The 26,266-nt window shown below is 36.8% G+C and overlaps 1 protein-coding gene across 3 annotated transcripts in view; it reads left to right on the forward strand.

The window, feature by feature from the left end:
- The window catches only part of LOC134740773 (myosin-VIIa), a 45,095-nt gene that overhangs the window by 7,872 nt on the left and 10,957 nt on the right, over nucleotides 1-26,266 (forward strand). Inside the window, exons 2-7 of one of the 3 annotated variants that reach the window (XM_063673376.1) lie at nucleotides 10,986-11,031; nucleotides 18,270-18,530; nucleotides 22,813-23,091; nucleotides 23,470-23,754; nucleotides 23,828-25,423; nucleotides 25,640-25,867. In XM_063673376.1, the coding sequence (XP_063529446.1) occupies nucleotides 11,014-11,031; nucleotides 18,270-18,530; nucleotides 22,813-23,091; nucleotides 23,470-23,754; nucleotides 23,828-25,423; nucleotides 25,640-25,867 (2,667 nt within the window). In that variant the 5' untranslated portion in view covers nucleotides 10,986-11,013. Of the gene's footprint in view, nucleotides 1-10,985; nucleotides 11,032-16,764; nucleotides 16,904-18,269; nucleotides 18,531-18,572; nucleotides 18,728-22,812; nucleotides 23,092-23,469; nucleotides 23,755-23,827; nucleotides 25,424-25,639; nucleotides 25,868-26,266 lie in introns of those variants that run through there. The other 2 variants (XM_063673375.1, XM_063673377.1) reach the window with 2 other exon arrangements.

Genomic DNA, 26,266 nt, shown 5'->3' on the forward strand with positions numbered 1-26,266 from the left:
TCAGAGGTGGAGGTAATCCTCATTGGATACTGCCGGCCCGGTATCCGGTAGCATGCCCGACTCGGCTGCGCTGGAGATTTTTCTCCCAGCCGCCTACAAGCTAAACCCCTCCATCCTGATGTAAAGTGTTTTGTTGCCAGAAACTCGGCGCTATCGGTATACGCGTTGTTTCTGGGTGTGTAGTAGTGTAGGTACTAAAAACCCATGCCGCTTTATTAGATCGTATCGATTGGATATCTTCAACATTAAAAATAAAAGGGTATTGCAGCAAAGGGCACGGTGCGCGTGAACCGGACGGAAGCCTCATTGAGCCGCGACCGGCAGGTGGAGGGTCACGGCGGTAGACACATAGCCGTGCTTCAGAATTGGAAATTCTATGCAATTGAAAGTCATGTCAATATCTACAAACAAGTGTGTCTTCATCCCTGGTGTCACCTTAATTAAGCCGAACACTGAGATTTTCCAATTTCGATGTTGGCCTACAGTAAGTGCCCCACGTCGCCATACTAGCTGTATAGAAAAGTTAATAATTACCCAAGTGTACTATACCTACCTCAATCAGGTTTACGGATTGGATTTATCCTATACTGTGATATAAAGATATCGGATACACCAATTCTCAAAATTTTACGCACGCTGTTATTGTGATAAAGGGTATGGCAGAAAGGCAATTGCTTCAAGTTCCAGCGTGGCCGTCGGGTGGTTTGTCCTAATAAGTACGATCTGGACTTCTTAATGAAGTTCGTCAAGTAAGCCATTATTATACATTAGAACGTAGGTACTTAATTAACTCAAAATTAGTTTATGAAGGGCCTGATTGTTACCCATTATTTTTATCAATGTTATAAAATCATACGGCATGCAGGTAGTCATTCCAATGTGAAATATTTTTACCTAGAAATATTGCAACTTGCTCGTCTAAAAGTGGACTGAACAAGTGCTTACTACGTACATCTGGTTCCCTATCTATTCCATACTTGGCGCGCTTAGCGGACTTTCACAAACCTAATCGAATCAATAGTACATGTACTCGTACATCAATCGGATACATCAATTTGTTCGGTATAATATTTCTCTGTCAGAAAACTTCATTAAGTGTTAGGTAGTAAAACTATTAAAACGATTACATTGTCTAAAACTATCTGTGATATAGCGAAAGAAACTCCAAGCGTTTAAGCGATTTCATCACGTAGTTCAGGACAATGTGGCAGCCATTAGGATGGCAGATAAGACAAGTTATCTAGCATTGCTCTCGTAATAGTCTCTACGTTTATTATTCAAAAGATGGCGTCAGCTATCAAGATATTTGTATAGGAATACCAGCCAAGTTGTATCTAGTCAAACAATTGTAAACCTTCTGCTAAGAGACGTAAGATCGTCGTTTATATTTTGGTGGGTTTGCTGTAACTATCTCATCTGATCAATGGATAGAGCCACGTAGTTCACAGAGTAGAGGCATGACCGAATTTTGAAGGGTTTCTTTTGTAAGTGTGTACGAATTACGAATGTTTAATAGTTTCATTCGCTTTTTAATGGGCGTTTGTCCATATACCTACATCTACATTGTTTGATTGTGTGGCCTCGATTGTATCTCATCTAAACAACCTAAGATTGATTGGTCTCATCACTATAAACAGTTTGCGGTTTGAAAAATTGTTTTGTGCTAGATATAGTTTTTTACATGAAGGAAGACATATATCAACTATTAATACTTATACCTACATACCTTTTAATGTCTGCGATCCATGACTTCCATGTACTATATATATGTAGCTATTAGGTAGCTATACTTTATAAGGGCCTGTTTACACATTGAAGTAGTATTTAGTTCGCGTACATACATTTGCTCCAGTGCCGAATTATTAAGCCAGCGCGGGGCCTGTAGCAAATTCTATCATGGGGCATTATTTTAATTTTATCGGACGAAGTGAACTAAGTGAAACTTAGGTTTTTTACGGCCACAATGCATAGGTGCGCGAGGCCCCCAAACGCGCGGGGCCCTTGGCATTTGCTACTTTTGCCACGTGCCTAATCCGCCACTGATTTGCTCTACTATTTATAGGCTCATGCAGTAACTGATTTCATTGCAATTTTTATGCACAGACACCCAATTCGTTCTAAAAACTTAAGAAGCGGAGCAGCAAACTCAATCCCATAGGTACCTATATCTCCGCTTGTCGCATGCCCGCCGCCGTTACATAGCGGGACCCAAGAACTCATCTGTAGAAACATGTTGGCTATTCTTTAAACAATCCGATCTGGGAGTGTAGTGTGGGAACTCGCGGATTAAAAAACATGTTTATTGAATGTTTGTTTACATTTAGCCGGTCATAATCCGAAAACAATGGCCGCTTAATGTATACTAAACCGATTCCATTATTGCGCTACGCCGAGTGTGTTGACGGGCGATTATTAACCGCTTAGGATGCGTACCGCTTAAGTCAGCTCTTTACCGGATATGTTGGGTCACGCATCGCATTTATTCTCGCTCCGTGCTTCGCTGGGATTCGACGGATTTAAGATAGGTTAAGATTAAATCTATCACAAAACATAATCTTACTATAGGTACTGACTTAAATGCACGAGCGAATGAGGCATACAACAAAGATATTTCATTTTTGTACTGAATGTAACAAAATGCGATTTTGACTACAATGTATCGGCCCCATTCGTAGTGCTCGAGGCAGGTATTTACGAAGTGATATATATATGTCTATGACTTAGACCAATTTTAATTGCGTGATTATTGAGTTGACAATAAAATCAGTTCAAATTAAAGTAGCATAATGTTCTCACATTAAGAGTTAATCATAGGTACCATCAGCCGTAAAAGTGCTTGGCGACTTTATCAATGAACTCATTCATAACTTCTCCATGCAATTTTGCAGCTCACTGTACTGTGCCTATAAGTACGCATCGATAATTGCCCCGAATTCCGGCAGGTGTGGCGAGATGAACGGCCGAGATACCCGCCCTAAATTAAAACGACGTATGTCACTCAAATTCATATGGAAATGCGTCTTTACGTTAAAATGTGTAGAATAAAGAACTTCCGGTGCGATCAGTTCCGCTGCGCGTGCGTCGGTCGCGACCCGCGCGACGATCATGTTCGCGATAAGTACGACAACGTTACTCTTTACTCTCAATCTTGTACAGTCAAAGACGTATTTAAGTAACCGTTTGTGTAACGGCAGCAGATAATATCTGAAGCTAATTGACAGAGCAAGAACGAGCAACAGAGAAATTCCATCAAGTAAAGATAGTTCGTTTTGAATTGAATCGTTCAGAAGTTGTACAAAATGAGTTCTATCAACTGTACTGTAAACGTGATTTCGATAGGTTTGAATTTAGAATTAGTATCAAAGTAATTTACCGCAAAAATAGATACCTACTTAACGTACCTGCTGTCTGTTATCTGCCATACATATAACTAAGTATAAGTGCCCGTTCACAATTTCACTTTGTTTATACATATATTGGCTCTCTTCATTACACCTCTCATGAGTCTCATGCCATTGCTGTCGCCGTAAAAAGATTACTGCCCTTTGAACACGAGTGTGAAAAGCTTAAACGGCAAAATCTTAGCTTAAAACAATGCCGCATTTAGCACCTGGAGGTTTTAAAATTCCAGTCTTCCGAAGTCCTTTGTTATTATTCCTGTTTCAAGAGGTTCGTTAAGTGTAAAATGTTATGGTATGAGTGTGGAACAATGTGCACGTTTCTGTTTTGAATCCTTTGAAATACGTGATGTTTAAATAGTACTTAAGACTTAAATTATTTTTGGATTTGGGCATACACTTTTGGATAATATATACATACAAGTTTTAGATTAGCGCTTAGGCAAAAACAGAAATCCGGCTTCGAAGGATTATAAATTATATTAAGGTGTGGTACATAGTACATATGTAGGTACCTCTCTTTTGCAGGATATAATCGAATAATTACACTGTAAGCAATTTAAGATTCCACACAAACCGGTCTTAAACCAGTACTCAGTTACGCAGAAAGATTTTATTACATACAAACTCTTTACAAACAAAACAAAACTGGGATTCCGACCTTCATCTCAATAAAGCCGTACTCACCTGCGAACAAAACTCTACAAAGTAAAAAAGCAGTAAGTGCTATTAACTTGCAATTGGTGAGTGGCTGTTTTGGATGCGCAGGAGTGGTACAATGAGAGCATCGTAACAGAAACAATGGGCAAGTTGCGAAATGTCGGAGAGTTCAGTCCCCGACTCCCCGTAGCCGGTAGGTGAATCGAGTGTTTCTATTAACGCTGGGGAAAAGCGATAAAAACTAAAAACCTTTTAAGTACCTAACTATCATTTTTCCTAAATGGCGCAACTTTCAGTTACTTGTTTTTTGATGATTATGTTACATATTCTAGATAAAAGAATAAATAAACAGTAGGTACAGACAAGAACACGTCATATTGCATTATATATTTTACAAAAAAGTGGTTATGTCCATTAAAGAGCCAGTTAGCACTTTAGAATCTATCGTGCTCGGCTTATTAGATACCTACTATAAAAAGGTAAATAAATTAACAATAGTATGTGAAGCCGTTTTGAATACCTTACATATAAACGCGGCAATTATTAATACATATTGATAACTATATAGAAAGAAACATATTGCTTTCATTACGTAATTACTTATAGTACACCATAAAATAATCTATTATCAGCCTAGCCTACTTCCCAAAGCATAACCAGCTCGACTGTTTTCCCAGTAGCACTGAAGCTTGTTAGCGATTTAGATACCTAGGTAACGATGTGGTGAAGTCTTATAAAGTAAACATTACTCTTAATTAATTAAGCAGTATACCACCGAGCATGAAACTCAATTGAGAGCAGCGGGTGCCGTTAGGCGTCTAGGCGTTAGCAATTAGGAGTTAAGTATACCTAGCTACAGACTGAGTGCTTACGCGTGAAGTGAAAATGGATGGGCCGATAGGCGTGAAGTGGCGCAGTCTTATGCGGCTTACAAATATGTCTTCAAAAAGCATATTTATAAACTAACCTAACCTAATAGGTATGTATATAAATAAATAAATAATAAATAAAAAGCTTTTATTTCAGGCATATACCCATATTGCGTACAAAATTATATAATTAGATAATTACGTAGATTTCCGCAATATGATAATTTCGCTCTTACTTTCATACGACTGATACTGTAGTAATCTAATCGTATTTTAAGTTTCTGTATATGCCTCGAGCTCCTGTCGAAAAATAAATTTTTCACCTCAGCAGCTCGAACAAGCCTACTTTCGTCACTCCCTGGAGTGAGGGAAGAAAGTGTGACTTTCCTCACTCCAGGGAGTGAAACAATGTAGCTTTTTAATTTAGTGAAGGCCAGCATGAACTTCGTACTACGATACAGTACGGTACGGTACGGTACGGTCCGGTACGGTCCGGCCCGGTCCGGTCTCGTATCGTATCGTATCGTATCGTATCGTATCGTATCGTACATATTATAATACTTTTTTTTCTGTTTATTCTGTGTAATTCGAAATACATTTTAACCTTTAATATGTTCTCATTACTGAGGTGAAAAATTATGTGTGCAACACGAGAGCAAAGTTATTTTACATCTCGTGTTTTTGAGTCCCTCGCTACGCTCAAGATTCTACCTTAGAATCTTTCGCTTTCTCGGGACTCAAAATAAACACTCGCAAGAAAAACCAACTTTCCTCTCTTGTTGCACAAATAACTATTGTAGGCGAGAAACTGTCTTTGATTCGTTCTTAAATGTAAAGGAAAGCATGCAATTTTAATAAGTACACGGTGTTTTTTTTTATAGTCCGTTAATTTCAAGGGTGCATTCCTGAGCTTAAATTAAATAAGTATCTCAAAGAAACCGGTGTTCTAATTAACTCAATTTTGGAGATAATCAATGATTTATTTTTATCTGATAACGCCCCTACGAGCGTGTACACTTACACTTGCCTTAGGGCCTGTTAACATGTTGATTAGTGATAAGTATGAGTTTATACATTTGCTACTAAACTCAAATAATATCTCGGACGATCGATATTCGAAATGTCATAGTTTTCAATTGTTTGGTGGATTTTATTACCTACCAAAATTTAATGTCAGTGTTACAATAACGCTATTAATTACTGTTTAATTATATAAAAAAATAAAAGTTAACTATGCTATTCAGTTTCCTTAAATGAAACCATACCCCGAAGTTAACGGGGTTTTAAAAAAACACCGTGTAAGTCCATTGCAAGACGTTTATAAAATATTGATGATGCTTAAGACACAAAACGGAATAAACATCTAACTACCTAGTTTATTCCGTTTTTAATCCAATTATGCGGACGTTAGTAATTTTGAGATATAAGCGTCGACTCAAATTAAAAGTAAATTACCTATTCCCAATACCTAAATAACAAAAGCGCCACAACATTGCCTGGCTTTCATGCATGCTTGCCGGAACGTCATAAGTGTATTTACGTAATTTAAAAAAATGTTCAGTCTTGTCAAATCCATTGACGTTCCGATTGATGACTTGATGAGTTATAGATACCTATATATATAAAATCAAATAGAAATATGGGCGTGTTTCAAACTAAGTTACAGGAACGTTGAAACATCATTAGCATATTCATCCAACGTCATGTTGATCGTGAATTCGTGCATACATTATTTATACAAAATACGACGAGCATTCATTATACAACTACTTCTAAATGCTCCGTCAGGTGTTCTGGTGCAATTTATATCTCCTTGTCAATCTGTAAACATGAGTAACTTGTAAGGTAAAGAGATATTTCAGCAGAGTTTTCAGTGCACGTAAAATCTGTTGGTTTGATTGTTACCTCTTCACGATTAAGACGAAAGTGTAGGATCTGCGCGAAACCGCCTTTTCTTACAAACGTAGTCCTCATTTTCCTCTCTGAATATTAACATTATTGAAAATATTTTGAGATAATTTGTTGTATATCAATCGTAGCTATGCCCCTACGTTTATGTTTTTTTTGCGAATTTTTAATTGTTATGAAAGTAAATTGGAGCAATTATAAATTTGTATGAAATCTGTTTAACGCACCTATTTTTACAACAATAGATAGATAATATACATCAAATAACGTAAAAATATTTTCCATAATGTCATTATCCAGAGAGAAAAATGGGGACTACGTTTGTAAGAATAAGAAATTTTATTAGCACAAAAAGAACATAAAACATAAACTTATTTAGAAGAACAGAATTATGCTAAAGCGTCCTCACTCAGCTTGATGTCCCGAAGTGAATCCTAGGGCACACTACGTGGCGCTGATTTTCAGTGAAGCCTGGTAAAACTAAAACTAGAACTAACTATGTAATCACAGCATTAAGTCCAAAGTCCAAGTCCAAAATTAAGTTAAATAGTAACAAAAACATAAGGAATATAAGGATCAATCAATAAATAAAAGTGAGAAAAAAAGAAATCTAAAGAATAGCGCACGTGCGTGTGTGTGAGTGTGTGTTGTGTGAGTGTTGCTAAGTGCTACAATTTTTGTTTACCTATCTAGTAGATAATTCCGAAATTTAACTTTAAAAGAGGAGACCGATGTATGGAGACGCGGCCGTCCCCTTTCCTCTTAATGCCGTTTCATCGGTTTGCTGCTATCACTGTCACGTTTCGCAAGAAAGAACGGAAAAGACCATGCGCGCCAAGCGCGAATTTTGATCGAATTTTGTCGATTTTTATTTATTTTAAAAACTTTGCCTTACAATATCGAAATTTGAAAGCGGTAAAATGACTATTTAATTTAAGATTGTTTTTTCTACTTTTTTTTGTTTATAGTGTCACATAATAAATAACCGAGTAAAGTCCAAAAACATAAGGAATATAAGGATCAATCAATAAATAAAAGTGAGAAAAAAAGAAATCTAAAGAATAGCGCACGTGCGTGTGTGTGAGTGTGTGTTGTGTGAGTGTTGCTAAGTTTAAGTGCTATAATTTTTGTTTACCTATCTAGTAGATAATTCCGAAATTTAACTTTAAAAGAGGAGACCGATGTATGGAGACGCGGCCGTCCCCTTTCCTCTTAATGCCGTTTCATCGGTTTGCTGCTATCACTGTCACGTTTCGCAAGAAAGAACGGAAAAGACCATGCGCGCCAAGCGCGAATTTTGATCGAATTTTGTCGATTTTTATTTATTTTAAAAACGTTGCCTTACAATATCGAAATTTGAAAGCGGTAAAATGACTATTTAATTTAAGATTGTTTTTTCTACTTTTTTTTGTTTATAGTGTCACATAATAAATAACCGAGTAAAGTCCTAAAAAAAAGTTAAAAAAGTTAAAAAGTTAAAAGTCCTAGTTAAAGGTTACTTTGGGAATTAATTGTATCGAGCGAAGTGTCATAATTCGTGTATTGAAAGCTTATAAATTAAAGATAATATAATCAAGAACTACATACGTATATTTTTTCCACGTCTACGAATATCAACGTCTCTTAGAAAAATATGATCATATAAGGAGATTTTTCGCCTTCTGGCTCAGGGAACCGCCTTAAACCGTTGAACCGATTCACATGGTATGGAAATATGTAGTTTGAGACCCGAGGAAGGACATAGGATAATTTTTATTAATCATCATCATCTCTTAGAAAAAGAAGCTCGTGGTTTGTTGCCCCGAGGCAGTACTATAAGTTTTTCGGAAATCAAGCATGACAAATATCGTCTATTACAGAAGAATGACGTTTAGGTACGCTTAAAGATAATTTAAGTGTGCACAACGAAAGCCATCCATCACGTGATTCACGTGTATGAACATTTCATGAGTACGAACGAGGCAGAGTATACATAAAAAATGTGACCACTTTTGAGCTTCGTAGCACAACCGCTAGCGGCCGCTTGAATTTGCCAAAACGTAGAGAAGGGTAAATACGGAAAGCTGTATTCAGGAGAAACGGTGGGTGGTTATATCTTGGAAACAACAACGCACACACATACACTATGACGGTGGAAAAAGCATACGTACTGACTGCTATGCTTTCTCTCTTACCCACGAACTGTTGCAAGTTATCTATAGACATTTTAAAATCCTAATTTATATTCATAAAGTAAGTAATTCTTAAATTCGCTCTTAATAAAAGGCTCTCTGAAAATGCATTCCAGTGAAAAATACATAACAAACACTCACGAGCACTTCATAACGTACCTAACTACCTATTGTTACTCTTTGCTAACATATAGCTAAATCATTAAAAAACCCATATAAAGCCAAGCGTTAGTTATTAGTGCAGTGACATAATCGAGCGCGGAAACATGCATTACGGTCATTCGGTTGCGTCCACCTCCATGCAACTGCACTGATGCAATCGGGTTATACCGCTTATGTTCACGTGAAAACTAGTTCCAATGTGTACTTTATTGCCATGTTGTAGTTGTAGTTCAGTTGAATTGACATACTTACTTAATGGGGTCCCTTTGTTTGACATAATTATTGAAAGTCATAATTATGAATGGTATAGAAAGGATGCCAATCTCTTATGGCAGAATTGTTGCAAAAGTGACCGCTTTCAGCTTTAAATAATAGTTCCTAATCTCTCCGGTGGCGCTAGTTAGGCTCTGGGACATGAGTATAACATGAACCAACAAATAACCCGACCAAATTACGTAGGTTATTTATGGTAGTATTTCGGTGTATGGTGGCGCCGCCTAATTACTGTTTTTTGATGGACACTTTTCATACATAGAGATTTGGCTCCTTTATATAGTCTCCATGGTCATAATGTAATGATTGTCATATTATCATTAGTCATAATTCTGAAACCGTTAACTTTTTAGAATTTTCCTCAGGTTATCCTATAGATAGGTTAGGTTTGTTTTATGGCATCAATCCTGAAAAGTTACGTTTTTCTGAGAAAAACTAAATTATGACTAACGAAAACGTGGACAAACAATACATTTTGACTTAAAACTAATATATTGAGATTGAGACCCTTACTTAATATTGTTAAGTAATAACATCGTCGTGCAGGACCTGAATTATGTTATGAATTATGTACTCATTGAAAAAAACAAAATTGAACCCAACTATAATTAAGTGTGGAACAAGAAGATTAAAAATAAATATAAATTTAAGTAACATGAATGAAATGGTTTAGGTGATTAGCAGTCACGATTTTGTCAATTTGCTGCTAAATTAAGTACATGAATAAGTTAAGAGCCCATAAGCAACGACGTCGACGTAGAGACATTTAAAATTAAATTAGACAATATATATGTATGTACGTACACATGTATGTATGTACCTATGTATGTATGTGTGTATATATACACTTATACAGTGGGAAAAAAAATTATGGGCCCTGGAGGGAAAGTGCCTTAAGTTAGCTCATGTTCTTAAGAAACATTCTTTTATTTTTTTAAAGAAACAAAACTACATTCAAAGATTTTTTAAATTCGCTTATCTCGCCCGGGAATCGAACCGACAAAAAAAATCAATAAATAAACACTCGCTATTTTATTCTAGTACGTAGTCGATACCGTTATTGTTAATGATAACAATCCTCCAAGAAACTCGTCTGTCGTACAAAATGTCCATAAAAGCGAATATAGTACCTAAAAATATATTTAGACAAGCGAAATTGAAAAAAATTAAAAATCTTTGAATGCAGTTCTGTTTCTCTTTAAAAATAAAAGAATGTTTCCTTTAAGTAAAATGAGCTAACTTAAGGTTTTATTTAAGGCACTTTCCCTCCAGGACCCATTAATTTATTCCATCCTGTATATTGTACTTTGATGGCGGGAATTGTTCCTAAATTTAAATCCCCCTCAATTGGAGGAGGGTATCCCAATATGGGACCGGCAATGAACTCGGCGGGACACATCTTTTCAAAACAATACATCTTATAATTAACATGCATTACGAGCAAATACGAAAAAATACAATTTAAATTACTATAGAATTCATGTTGATGATGAATGTTATTTCAAAGGAATGAGCTGTTTGTAAACAATATTTTTCTGTTTCAGATCGGACCGGTGATCACATGCCGTCGCCATGGTGATCGTTACCAGGGTAAGAACTAACACTGTTTAATTTATTTTACATCAATTGTTGACAATTGTATTTTTTGTTTTTAATATAGTCAGTAAGTAGCTACAGTATATCTACTGGTTGTCCACATACATAACATAATGATTGAGACTTTAGTTGGAATAACGTAAGAATAGATTTTTGATAGTTTGTTCTCACGTTGCTTCGACTATACTAATATACGAGTAAAGTAAATACTCGGTGTTTGAGAATCTCACTTCTGGGTTGTAATTTTTTTAAATATAGTGACGTGCTGCGAAAGTTGTTTGCCATAAAGGTGGAACCACTCAAATTGAGGGATTTGTTTCTCTTTTCCGTATGCGGCTTATGCGGGTATCATAGACTTTACAAGTTGTTCCACCCTTGTTGAAGTGTCCACGTATGTTTGTAAGTGATAATAACATCATTTTACGTTTGCTTATTTATTTCACCTCAGCAGCTCAAAGAAAACAACTGACTGTTTATTTAAAACAAATATAAAAAGTGTGTACTTACTTAGGTATTACGACTCGAAATTCAAGTTTTTAATTATTACTACTTATTTACATACACGTGTACAGTAAATAGTTAAGAATGTAAACTTCAGATAGTGTGTTTGAGTTGAGGTGAATGGCCAAAGGCCGCAGATGGAATGTCGTGTTGCCAAACCGATACAAACACAAAGATATGCCTACTGACCACTCAGAGACCTACCTACGATTGATCTTTAGTAAATTACTAATATGTATGTAAACATAAATAGCTTTGCTGTAGTCTAAAAGTTGATATTTAAAAATATATAGTTTTGGTAAATGCGTATGTAGACAATATTTGCTGATTGTGCATTTTTCTAAAAATTACTAAATGCAGTTATACTTCTTAGGAATTAATGTACCTACTCTTACAGCAAATTCAGCCATAAGTCAACCAGGTTAAGGGAGTTTCCCTAACAAATTCTCCCCATCTGTATATGGATCGTCAAATCTTGCTTATTAAACAAGTAAAATTCACCATGCTAATAAATATTTTTCAGAAAGTTTATGAGTAGGTGGGTACTAAGGGTAAGGGAATACTGCCTCACAGTACATTAAGTACCTAATACCTAAGTAGGTAACATTTGTCGTTTGGCAAGGTCGCTATATATGTAACTTAGAGACTGCACCAGCCTTCTTCAACACCTAGAGTAGGTACTACAGCAAGCCTTGAACTTGAAAGCAAATTATGCGGTCAACGGCAAGCGGTGCGGTGCGACCGCGGTGGTTTCTATTCCCATAACATTAGGGCTCATGGGCTGTTTGATCATTTCGGAACGACATAAAAGTGTTACAAGTTATGTTGTAGACATGGTTTATTTTATAGAGTTGACGGTGTTTAACGATTTAATAAATATTGCTTGTTTATATATTGTGTGGTCAGTAAAAATTACCCTTTAAATATTCGGCGATGAACTTTTACTGATTATTTATATCTAGCGGAAGTTCTTAGACATTAGACATAAATATGGTCAGATACTTTCTCAATCAGTTAATTGATATCCATGGTTTCATGCTTAGGTAATTATAATAATTTGAATTGTAAATTGTAACCAAAGTAGAAGAAAGAGTGCATTTTTCAGCACAATGCAAACATAAATCTATTACTCAAAAGTTGATTGAAACATTATAGACATAAGACATCACCATATAAGGTAGTAAAAAAGAAGTTTAGTAAGTATGTAAATATCGATTTTTCATTTCAAACTCACAGAATGTCTGTTAGATATTACGCGTTCAAATAACAAACTGAATTTACTTAATACTTTGCGACAGCTTTTCCATAAGGATCTAGTCGGCAACTGCAGTAACTCATACGAAATTAGCATGCACTTACTTACCTACCTCGTTTAAATTGCATATATGGAAGTGCCATTTAAAGACCCGGCCAAATGAGATCGAGAGTGCCGGTTGGGCGTGCACCAAGGAGTGACCGGCATCCGGCACCGCTTTTAGACCGCATTGTTTAACTAAAAGATTGTGTAATAATCTAGTTTTGGTTTGCAAAGATATTTATATCTTTCCCGACCTAAATGTAAAAAGCAATCCGTAAACAGCGATACAAAAAAATACGTATACAACTATCCACACAATTTAATAAATAGTAAACAAATATAATATATACATAGTTAGTCAAACCAAATTGTCAGTAAAATTAAATAAAAATAAAAAAAACTATACTATTCCTTTGGGTGCTAGTACTAGTGTAAGACAAAGATAGTATGATTCTCTCTGTCTGTGTTTGAAATGAGACCTTCTTCAAGTCCTTTGACAAACTATAAGTGTCACTAGAACTTAAAATTTTCTTTCCAAAATAATAGGGCAAATATTTGAACAGTTAGTTTCAAGGTATGCTACTTTTAAGCAGTCGTTAACTGTACATTTTAACGTTACAAGTGTACACATCTACACGATGACTTGGAATTATAAGTAGTTGGAATTTTGAGACGAGTATGTGATTTCTATGAAGTAGAGTAAAGGTAGAGTCAGAAAAACCTATATTAACGTGTTAATTAAAAAAAACCGGCCAAGTGCAAGTCGGATTCGCGTTCCAAGGGTTCCGTACATTACACAATTTTTAACAATGTACCTATTTTTTATGTCTTTAAAAAATCCGTAGGGATCGGATGAAAAACTAAGTACTTATGTCGAACTCAAGCTTGACTGCACATTTCTAATAGATTTTCCTGTGATTTATAGGTAAAGAGCTATTTTGTATATTTTTTCAAAATTTTGGACCCAGCAGTTTCGGACATAAAGGGGGGGAATGGTAATTTTTTGGCTATTTTTTCTTAAATAACTTCTAAACCATTTATTTTAAAATTACAAAAAAATATATTTGAGATTCTCATAACGAGCTCTTTCATTTGATACATAAATGTAACACGATATAGTTTTAAAAACAAATTTTCTCATTTACTCCCCAAAAGTGGCCTTCATGTTTAAAATTCATTTGTTTACGTTACATGTCCGTCTTTGGGTCACAAACTTACGTATGTGTACCAAATTTCAACTTAATTGGTCCAGTAGTTTCGGAGGAAATAGGCTGTGACAGACGGACAGACAGACAGACAGACGCACGAGTGATCCTATAAGGAGTATAAGGGTTCTGTTTTTTTCCTTTTGAGGTACGGAACCCTAAAAACGTAAGCGACAACAAAACATAAGTACACATATTGTAAAAGTAAAACAGGTACTTATAAACCTTAAAACGTGTTAGTCAACTTAGTCAGTAAAAAAACCTAAAAATGAATTACGAGTCAAAATAACGCTTTGTGTAATTCTCAAAGATTTCTGAAATATTTTTGCATTGTAACACTTTATAGCCTCATTATTTATCTTGGCGTAATATGTAATGTAAGTGTAATTCACGTTTCTAAGCTCGGGCCCTAGCTCGAGAAACATAATATCTTTATTAATTTTATTATCCTTACATCAAATGACTTCACTTATTTCATAACAACTATATTAGATACCTAGTTGTTTTAGCTGCATGTCGCCTAATGAACTATAATTTAGAAAGTAGATATGTTCTGTAAGCTGCACACAGCCGGCGCGACCGGTATCGAAAGTCCCAAAAACACGGCTGGATTAGCACTCGGAATTTATAACATGGCCATTAACTGTCGCATTCGTAATGCCAGTGGATGACAAAACTGGCTCAGCAAACCCGCACCCATCGCGGCTGAGAAAATCATAATATATATATATATTTTTTTATTTATTTAAGAAACAAACAGTCGTTTATAAACAAGTTTACAAATATTTCTTAAATTAAGACCTGGAGTTTCATTATTGTATATAAATTGCAGTCTATAAAACAACAAAAACATAATGTAGGTAGGTACTAGGTAGTAATAGTTTGAAGGTAGGTATAGGTAAAACTCACGAGAGCCGGCGGAAGATTTGTACTGAAACTGTAAATTATATCGAAAAGAAAATCCTCGCCGATTCTCGTACTTCGACCCATGAGTAGGTACAGGTAATTAAGTTAATAAGTAATGTAGAAATTAATAAGTAAAGACATGATTACCGGAAAGTGACATAAGATATATGTGCCATTTTCAACCAAAAGGGTACTTATTGTCGCTTGTCAGTCAGGCGCTTTTTACATATAGCTTCAATTAGAAATCAACCTTATCAACAAGCTACAATGTGGTACCTTTTGGTTGAAAACGTCACATATATATGCTTTAGAGTGTAGTCTTTCAAAGTACGAGAGTTTTTAGCTTGTTGTGCTTGCTTTCAGTTTTGTAAAGATTTTTTCACTGACAACGTCTTAGATAAATGTTATAAATAAATAGTACATACCTCATAGATATAAATTTCTATACTACCGTGAAAATGCTACGTAGGTATAGAGCGGTACTGTCATAGTAAATTTTGTAACCACTGTAAATTCACTGCCATCTATAGACATACTTTAAAACTAAAAATGAAGATTTATAAAAATACGTGAAAATGTATTTAAATATGGATTAATGATTTTTTTATTTGCGTTAATTATTTTTATATGATTTTGACCCATGTTCTTTCACTGATATGCGTAAAAATTATAAATAACAAACGAAACCATCAACGCCCTCTATACGAGAGTAGGCCAAAACTAGTGGCGCCCTCTGATCGAGAATCAAATTTTCGTGATTTTCGAGGCACGTTTTTTCCTTAGACTGTATCCATCTATTACGGAGTTATATCTATCTTTGGTATAAATGTAATGCATCTTAGCACACTCTCTAACTTACACTGTTTACATATTTAAGTGTTATATTACACTATTTATTTACCTATTCTTATCATTGAGCTCAGTTGGGAGTTCCAACTACTTGGGACAATTTCACAAGTAACCATCTTTCATCACACTGAATGGCCGGTCACTCGGAAACAAAACGATTTCCACCTGCATTCAAACATCCGCCTATTGTTTTAGCAAACTCGAATTGTTTGTATGAAACCCATTCACCTATCTCCATTCATTGCTCTAACAAACGTGAACGATAATTTAAGCCGATTGAATCAATCATAACCGACCTTGTTGAGAAGAAGGTCGTGTGTTTACGTTGCTTACCGAGCGCAGGCGAGTTCGACTGGTAGACGAACCATTATAATGGGACCCCGAGACTTGTAATAGTGTAGGATGTAGGTAATAATTGGGGGTACATTTCCAAAAAATTCTTGGCGCCATTTTTTCAGATTGGTCAAATTTAATTGTTATTGTAATATGAAAAACCGAAGGTTTTTCCCATTATCATCATCATCATGTCAGCCTTCCATCGCCCACTGCTGAGCATAGCTTCGAGTACGCCACTTATCCACTTTTCCCATTAAATATATACGTTAAAACATAAGACAAGTACTTCATATTCATATATCTACATTTATACAATTTAGGAACACATTTTATCCTATTAAGATCGAAAGAGCTGGTGATCGATTCTAGGTAGAAGTAGAAACATTATAAAATAAAAAATAAAAAAGATTCGCACAACACAATTGCACTACGCCTCCACTTGGCACTGTTTTCACAAGAAAAACTTTTTACACAACTTGAGTACTCTTAAATGAAAATGCTACATTATTTTTTGATATTTCGTAATGAGAGCGCGATTATAATTGTTCGATTAAGGTTTCGTCTCGCTTACGCTCTGTAAGCAGTTAGAACTAAAACCCAGGTCAGTTTTTGTGATAAACTCATCAGGAATATATTGTTAGTGTCATTCATAATCATAGTTAACTATGGTCGTTTACGTGTAGTGCGGTGTTTAATTAACTCGGTGGTCTCGGTGAGAAAGTTGAGTTGTGATGAGTTATGTGTGGCAATGGAGACCTGCTGGGCTTTTGAGGTAACTTGAAATGCTCTTTATTGGCGTGTGAAACTAATGGGCGGATAAAAAAACTGTCAGAATACACGTAAATGGTAGGGAGGGTACTAATAGGGAAACAAGGGTTTAATTAATAGCGTTAGTTTTACGACCGTGAGTCGCGACAACGCGACAATATTTAACGACCTACGAGAAATTTTATGCGAAAATTGCGAATGTGCTCCTACAGTCTACCCGCTTGACCAATGAGCTGATAATTACATTCAATTTGAATAATTCTGGCGTTTATGGTTAAAATTACACGTTTACTCTCGAACGGTCTAAAGTCTTATTTACATACCAATACCAATCTATACAAATATGTATAGGTAATTTGAAATTCGACATCGCGGATTAACTTTCACGAGCCCGACCCGAACAGATGTACCGAGTACTGACTGATGTTTATCTCGGAGAACTTTCTATTAAATTTAAACAATTGTCTTGGAATAAGTTCCGGCCATTTGTCTGTGATAAGCATGCAAGCACGTAACCATTACCGCGTCTTCACCTACTTCTATACACCAGTGTAATTGGCGCCTCCGTTTGCACATAGACGTTACTTAGTATATGGGTGAGAATATAATGGTTAGCTTGATCTGAAGACGTGCCGATATTTATTTGATGTTTTTGTGAGCTCCGATGAGATATTTATTTGATGTTTTTGTGAGCCCCCATGAGTTGAATGACACCGACATTTTGATGTAAGATGATAGTTTGGACGATAAGCCGCACGCAGTAGCCGATGTGATTAAAGATGTACTTCCACGTACGGCGTGATTGGTCACGTACGCTGGATCGCGTTACAAAACAGACAATACGGTGCTATAATGAATATAATTTGGAGTCAAATAACACGTCATGTGTCGAATAAACTACTGGAATTATCTAAACGTAAAAACCTATGGCATAACTTAGTAGAGGCTCCAGTGCCCGACAGAGCTCCAATAATCGACATTTTCAATCATAATGTCATAGCAATAAAGTTGACAGCAAGGTGTCGAATATTTAAAGATTTAAAGAGATTTATTCAGGTAACTCAACTTCAAGAACAATTTAAGATCTGCGTGCCAGGCTGTTTAGTAGAAAATTGGTCTATTGTTCATTTCATCGTCAGCAGTAAGATTCGTCACGTTTGATTTAACTTTAAAATGCACTGACAGGTACCTAAACTGAGTGGATAGGCGCAGGTCTGTTAGTCCCAACTTCTCAAGGTCTTAACTCCAAAGTCCTATCTCATCTCATTTTAACTTAAGGGTTATTTTAAAAGGTTTTGTTTGGTACTGTGGTACTACTTACGTTAATAGTGAGAATAATAACAAGTCTAATGTACCTTTGTCAATTCCAGGGTGACTACATATGGATCGAGCCGGTGTCAAGTCGCGAGTTCGACGTCGCCATCGGCGCGCGCGTTCTCGCGGCCGAGGGCCGGCGCATCCGCGTGCGGGACGACGACGGCCAGGAGCAATGGCTGCCGCCCGAGAGGAGGATCAAGGCCATGCACGCAACCTCCGTGCATGGCGTGGAGGACATGATCTCGCTAGGAGATCTGCATGAAGCAGGCATATTGAGGAACCTGCTTATAAGATACAACGAGAATCTCATTTACGTAAGTAGCTTTTACCTTTAAGAGCTTTGGCTTGTGCGAAGACCGGCAGGAGCAATGGCTGCCGCCGGAGAGGAGAATCAAGGCCAAAGCACGCCACTTCCGTGCATGGCGTGGAGGATATGATCTCGCCGGGAGATCTGCATGAGGCGGGGATACTGAGGAACCTGCTTATAAGATACAACGAGAATATCATTTATGTACAGTGAGGTTCGAAATTGCATGGAGAATTTATGAATTCATTCGTTACATGCCCGTCTTTGGGTCACAAACTTACATTATGTGTACCAAATTTCAACTTAATTGGTCCAGTAGTTTCGGAGAAAATAGGCGGTGACAGACGGACAGACAGAAAGACGCACGAGTGATCCTATAAGGGTTCCGTTTTTTCCTTTTGAGGTACGGAACCCTAACTAGGTTACCTAAACCTACTGTACATTGTACTTACATTAATTATCAGATTTATGTACCTAAGTAGCGTTTTTGTCTTAAAACCGAGAGCATTGGCGTGCACGACGATAAGAACAGCCCATAATGTCCATGGAATATCAATTCCATTTCCAGCCGCAAAAATAAATACACAAACAACCTTTTGTCCAAAGTGACAATCAAATCAAACATCGGAATGAAAAAAACAACTTCTATTCTTTATTTTTGTTCCATTCTTTATGTACGAAGTTTTACGAAGTTATTGTATTCTCATCAATGGCTGATGTTGATGAGTCACCCGTCGCCTAGTATTATCCACTTAGCTATGCGCAAACAAATACAGTAGGGCCAAATAATCTATCATGTTTTTTCAGCTATATACATTTGCATTTTTTTTTGGTAATTTCTCAAAAACGGCTTTAGCGATTTCGATGAAATTTACAATACAGGGACGTATGAAATCGGCAATTTGATCAACCTAGGGTACATTTTAAACATAATTAGCCTACCCCGTAACCGAACCCGCAAATCTGTAGCATTTGACAGTTTGATGTCAGGGTTGGCGATTACGATGAATAATTTACCTACTCTACTGCACGTATAAGTACTTATTAATGATAAGTAAAAATAACCTTACTGACCTTCTTTAGATAAAACCTAGTTTGATTTTCTATCAAAGAAAATAGAGTAATAATTATGTCAATGTCATCAATGTTAAATGCGTTTTAATGTGTCTGTCATTTTATTCATAAAAGCACGTATTTTGAATTAATATGGAATCTTTGTTACTAGAAAATATTGGTGTACTAGAAAAAAACGAACAAAATATTTTTTGTATCGTATGTGCAGCAAATATAAAATCAAAGAAAGACAACGTCGTTAAACATTTAGCTAGTAGAAGCCATCAAGAAAAGAAAGATGGTTACTCTTCACATTTAGATTTTCTTTTACAAAATAAACCAGGATTACAGGTAAAAGATAACAAAATTTACTGTATTTCATGTAATACTTACATTGTCCAAAGAAAACATAACATTGATCTTCATTTGACGACAGATAAACATCGTGATGTTTCAAAAAAATATCAGTTCGAATTCAACAAGGATCTAACAGCTTTTTTAGTCCATTCCAACATTCCGTGGAATCAGCTGCAAAATCCTAAATTCAGAGATTTTCTGACAAATTGTATCAATGGCAAATATTCAAAGGAAACTATTTTGCCTAGTGAATCAAATTTGAGGATTAATTACTTAAATAAAATATACGAAGAGAAAAAAGAATGTATAAGAGAAAAGTTGAAAGATTCTTTAATTTATCTAATGGTTGATGAAACACAAGATGGTATGGGAAAACACGTTGCTAATGTCCTTGTTGGCGAATTATCACAATCTGAGGAGTCGAAATCACACTTGATTGCATCAAAAGTTTTAAACACGACGAAATACACTAAAAGACTTATGGGGAACAAATTATCAGAAAAATATGGATAATTTTTTATGTTTTGTTACGGACGCTGGTTCTTACATGCTCAAAGCTGGAAAAATTCTCGGACAAATGTTTAGTAACTTAACACATGTGACATGTCTTGCACACGGATTAAACCGAGTAGCTGAAAAAGTGTGAAATTTATATCCAAAAATAAATACTTTAATTGATAACGTCAACAAAATATTTAACAAAGCACCTAAAAGGATTGCAAAATTTAAGGAAACCCTGCCAAATATGCCCCTCCCGCCCAAACCAGTATTGACTAGATGGGGAACTTGGCTAGATGCTGTGGTCTATTATGACACGAACTTTGACCAAATTAAGGAAATAATTAATACATTTAATTCAAATGAAGCAGTGTCCATTCGAAAAGCACAAAAAGTATTCCGAGATCCCATTTTAAGAAATGATTTGGGGTTTGTTAATATTAACATAGGCAGTATTATTCGATCTTCCATAAAAAAATTGCAAAATCCGAAACTTACTGTCAGTGAAGCTTTGAATATTGTAAATGCCACAGAAAAAAGCTTTCCAGATTGAGGCTTCATTTAACAGGAAAACTAGTTTATTACAAATTTAAAACGGTTTTAAAGAATAATCCAGGGTATGCTGCTGTTACAGCAATAAAGAAGCTTTTAAGAGGAGAAGAAACTGAGTTAACAACAAACATTAATAAAAATACATTACAAAAGTATACATATTTAAATTATTTACCATTGACGTCGGTAGATGTGGAACGCTCGTTTTCGAGTTTAAAATGGATTTACACAAGTAGGCGACGCAGTTTGACTGCAAAAAATTTAGAAAAAATTATGATAATTTATTTTGAAGATCGATAGAACATTGAACACGTCCTTAATTTCTGTCGACATTTTTCATCAGATGTATACAGACTTAGATTGCCTGCAAAAGTCCTGGCCGCAAATACAAAAAGAACAGTGTTCAAAAAATTAATTTGTCAAAGTCATATTTCATGTCACAAAGAAACTGATTTTTAAATAAATCCCAGATATAATAATTATTTAAAAAGATGTGTCGGGATTTAGTTCACCACTTATTTAAGAGAGAAACAGGTCAGCTATCTCATATGTGTAGCGGGCAGGCTAAAGTACCTAGCCATATGAATTGGAAACATCGAGTGACCATATACAATAGAGCAGAAGGTTCAGATGGATCACAACTTGCATATAATTCACGATGGTGCCTTTCATACATTACATTTATGGATAAGGACGTAATTATACAGGAGCATAGTTTATTTCAAAATAATGTTGAGATAAATAAGATATTTAGTTCATAAAGATATTTTCAATAACATTGTGTTTTTTTATTAGTAGTACATAGGTAGTGACAACCCTGACGTACATTTGCTACGGATTTGCGGGTTCGATTACGGGGTTTGATAATTAGTTAGCCCGAGTTTTCGCGGTAGCCCGGTGGGTATTAAATTGTAAAGTAGGTAATGATGCGATTTAATTTTCAACTCAGAGGCTAACAGGGCGAAACATCGATCCATCTAGGTTTTATTGTTGGTAAGATTCGCTCTTGAGTGTTTTTAATATTTTTAACATACATTAATTGGTGTGTGTGAAGTCCCCAATCCGCATTGTGGTAACGTGGCTGCCTGTTGCATTCTAGCAAATAAATGTATTTCATTATTTCATTTCATTATATATATATATAAAGTCTAATTTCACGAATTTTCGAATGAATCTGCATAAAAATAGCAATATGATAGATTTTTTCCGCTCCTGTACCTATAAAATAAATCTCGTGACTCCATAAATCAAATGTTTACTTATTCCATTTTGGATTCTTAGAGAATATAAGCAATAAATTGTATAAAGAATCACAAGCATTTCAAACTTGTAGAGATTGATTAATGTTGATTGAGGATAAACTAGGTACTAGGCTATTCATATTTTTTCTAGCATTGCCTATAATGACACCTATTTAATTTATTTTCTAGCGTTCTCAAACTTCTCGAAATAATTTCATAATATTATTTTGATGTTTCTATTTCACATTATTTAATATCGTATAAGTTCACATTTTATGTAGATCGAACTTCAATTATGTACTTACCTCTAAAACTTTACAAACACCGCTGTGGGTGGGCGGATTCCCCGGCCTGCGGCTGCGGTGCGAAAGCCCAAACCACCCAGCACATAATCCAAGACTGCCCTATAACGCGCTATGTCGCCGGTCCTCCCGAAGACCTGATCATCCTGAGCGACGAAGCCATAAAGTGGCTGAGTGGTCTAAGTGTAGACATTTAATTACTTAAATTGTTTCTATTTTTACATTATTTTTGCCATACGATTAAATAATAAACCTCTAAAACTAAAGTGAGAATTTTACATTACAGACATACACGGGGTCAATATTAGTAGCAGTGAACCCCTACCAAATCCTGCCCATCTACACAGCGGACCAGATCAAGTTGTACAAAGAGCGCAAAATCGGAGAGCTGCCGCCGCACATATTCGCGATCGGCGACAATGCGTACGCGCACATGCGCAGATACGGGCAGGACCAGTGCATTGTCATCAGTGGGGAGTCTGGTGCGGGAAAGACGGAGTCTACGAAGCTGATTTTGCAGTATCTGGCTGCCATCAGTGGGAAACATTCTTGGATCGAACAACAGGTTTGTTAAACTTCATTACATCACAAATAAATAATTAAATATTATGGGACAATCTTACACAAATAAGCCCCACAGTAAGCTCAATAAAGCTTATGTTGTGGGACTTGTGGGTACTAGACAACTATATACATAATAACTCTGGAACCACGATATATATAAACAATCATAACACAGGAAGAAATATCTGTGGTGAACACATAAATAAATGACCTTTCCAGGATTTGAACCCGGGACCACCTGTTTCGTAGGCAGTGCCACTGCCGACGACAAGGCTAGGAGGCCGTTAAAACCAACATTGATTATTTTACTTACCTACATATAATGACTGTATAAATACATATATGTGTCACGACTTATATTTTCCTATTTGTTTTCCAGATCTTAGAAGCTAACCCAATTCTAGAAGCCTTCGGTAACGCGAAAACTGTCAGGAACGACAATTCCTCCCGCTTCGGAAAATACATCGACATACATTTCAACAGCGGTGGGGTCATTGAGGGCGCCAAAATAGAGCAGTACCTATTGGAAAAGTCCAGAATAGTGTCCCAGGGAACTGATGAGAGGAACTATCACGTGTTCTATTGTTTACTAGCTGGTCTGTCTAAGGAAGAGAAGAAGAAATTGGAGCTGGGAGAACCAAAGGAATATAAATACCTGTCTATGGTAAATAAGTAAAAGTATTGGGAATAATTGTTACAAAATAACTCCTTTACTAAAATAATGTGTTTCGTTTCAGGGTGGCAGCTTCACGTGTGAAGGCAGAGACGATGCCGCCGAATTCGCTGATATACGGTCCGCTATGAAGGTGTTACTCTTTACTGAACCAGAAATATGGGAGATTCTGAAACTACTAGCCGCAGTGCTTCACTGTGGAAACATTAAATATGAAGCAACCGTTGTAGACAATTTAGATGCCACAGAAATTATTGAGCAAGTAAATGTGAAAAGAGTCGCTAATCTTCTAGGAGTGCCCACGCAGTCGTTAATTCAGGCTCTCACAAGAAAAACACTCTTTGCACACGGAGAGACAGTCGTTTCTACGTTAAGTAAAATCCAATCAGTGGACATTAGAGATGCCTTTGTAAAAGGAATCTATGGGAGACTTTTTGTCACCATCGTAAAGAAAATCAACGCAGCTATATACAAACCCAAAGCCACGACGCGAACTGCTATTGGTGTTTTAGATATATTCGGATTCGAGAATTTCGATCAAAACAGTTTTGAACAATTCTGCATTAATTTTGCCAACGAAAACCTACAGCAATTTTTCGTGCGGCACATCTTCAAACTTGAACAAGAAGAATACAATCACGAAGGAATCAACTGGCAGCATATAGAATTCGTCGACAACCAAGACGCGCTAGATTTAATAGCTCTTAAACAATTGAACATTATGGCTTTAATAGACGAGGAATCAAAATTCCCAAAAGGCACTGACCAAACAATGTTAGCAAAACTACATAAAACGCACGGACTGCATAGGAACTATTTGAAACCAAAATCGGATATTAATACAAGTTTCGGCCTCAACCACTTCGCCGGTGTCGTATTTTATGATACTAGAGGATTTTTAGAAAAGAATCGAGACACGTTCAGTGCTGACCTTTTACAACTCATTCACGTGTCAACCAACAAATTCTTGCAAACCATTTTCCAAGGTGACATAGTAATGGGATCCGAAACCAGGAAGCGAACTCCGACACTATCAACGCAGTTCAAGAAGTCGTTGGACTTACTGATGAGGACGTTAGGGACGTGCCAGCCATTCTTCATTCGGTGTATAAAGCCAAACGAATTTAAAAAGCCGATGTTGTTCGACCGAGGGCTGTGTTGCAGACAGCTGAGATACTCCGGTATGATGGAAACGATAAGAATCCGGAGAGCTGGATACCCAATTCGGCACAGTTTCAAGGAATTCGTGGAAAGATACCGATTTCTAATATCTGGAGTTCCACCCGCGCACAAAACTGACTGCAGAATGGCAACAGCGAAGATCTGCGCATCTGTTCTCGGCAAATCTGATTATCAACTAGGTCATACCAAAGTGTTTTTGAAGGACGCCCACGATTTGTTCTTGGAACAAGAGAGAGATAGGGTACTTACACGAAAGATCCTAATCCTGCAGAGGTCTATTCGTGGGTGGGTGTACCGACGGCGCTTCCTAAAGATGAGGGCAGCGGCTATTCTGATCCAGCGTCACTGGCGAGGCAAACTGCAGAGGCTGCGGTACAACAAAATGAAAGTGGGATACGCCAGACTGCAGGCATTGATCCGAGCGAGAGTGCTTGCGCACAGGTTCAGGCATCTTCGTGGCCATATTGTGTCTTTGCAGGTCAGCCTAAAACTCTTAAGACATTAAATATTTATAATGAAAACAGATCTGAATTCCTAAATGTTAATTGTTCCTTTCAAGTTTTCCATTTCATTTCAAATCACAGCCCCATTAACTTAATACGATAAAGAGTTACATTGAATCGGCCGTAATGTCGTTCACAGTAGTATTTCACAACGTTCACAGTAGTACTTCACAATAAAATTGCAATTGCAGGCAGCAGCCCGCGGCTACCTCGTCCGCCGTTCTTACGGCCACAAGATGTGGGCGATCGTGAAGATCCAGAGCCACGTGCGCCGTCTGATCGCCATGCGACGGTACAATCGGCTGCGCAAGGATGCGCGCGAGCACACCGAGGCGCTGCGGCTGCGTCGCATCGAGGAGCAGCGGCTCCAGCACCAGGGCAACACGCGCGCCAAGGAGATCGCCGAGCAGAATTATCGGGTAAGGGATTCTTAAACACAATCCTGTCGGCACATGACTAATATCTTGCACAAGCGACGTAGTCCCACCGTAGGCTCAATAAAGGCCTAACGTTAACGTTGACGTTGGACGTTGTAATATACAGATCCTTATGAGAAACGGCACACCGCCTGCGTGACGTGTGCGTGCACGGCTCCAACATTTTAGCGCACGTGCACGTCTACGCACACGCAACCGGTGTTCTCTTGCCTTAAGACTTTTTTTGTAAGTACCTACTAAACGATGATATAAATAAAGTCTTAAACTCGGGAACAAACATCCGTGATGAACACGCAAATAATGCCCTTACCGGGATTCCAACCCATCAGGACCTCCAACTTCGTAGGCAGGGTCCCTATACCGACTAATGTAGGAGGCCGT

The sequence above is a fragment of the Cydia strobilella genome, chromosome 4 (genome assembly GCF_947568885.1).
Source record: "Cydia strobilella chromosome 4, ilCydStro3.1, whole genome shotgun sequence".
Classification (NCBI taxonomy): Eukaryota; Metazoa; Arthropoda; class Insecta; order Lepidoptera; family Tortricidae; genus Cydia; species Cydia strobilella.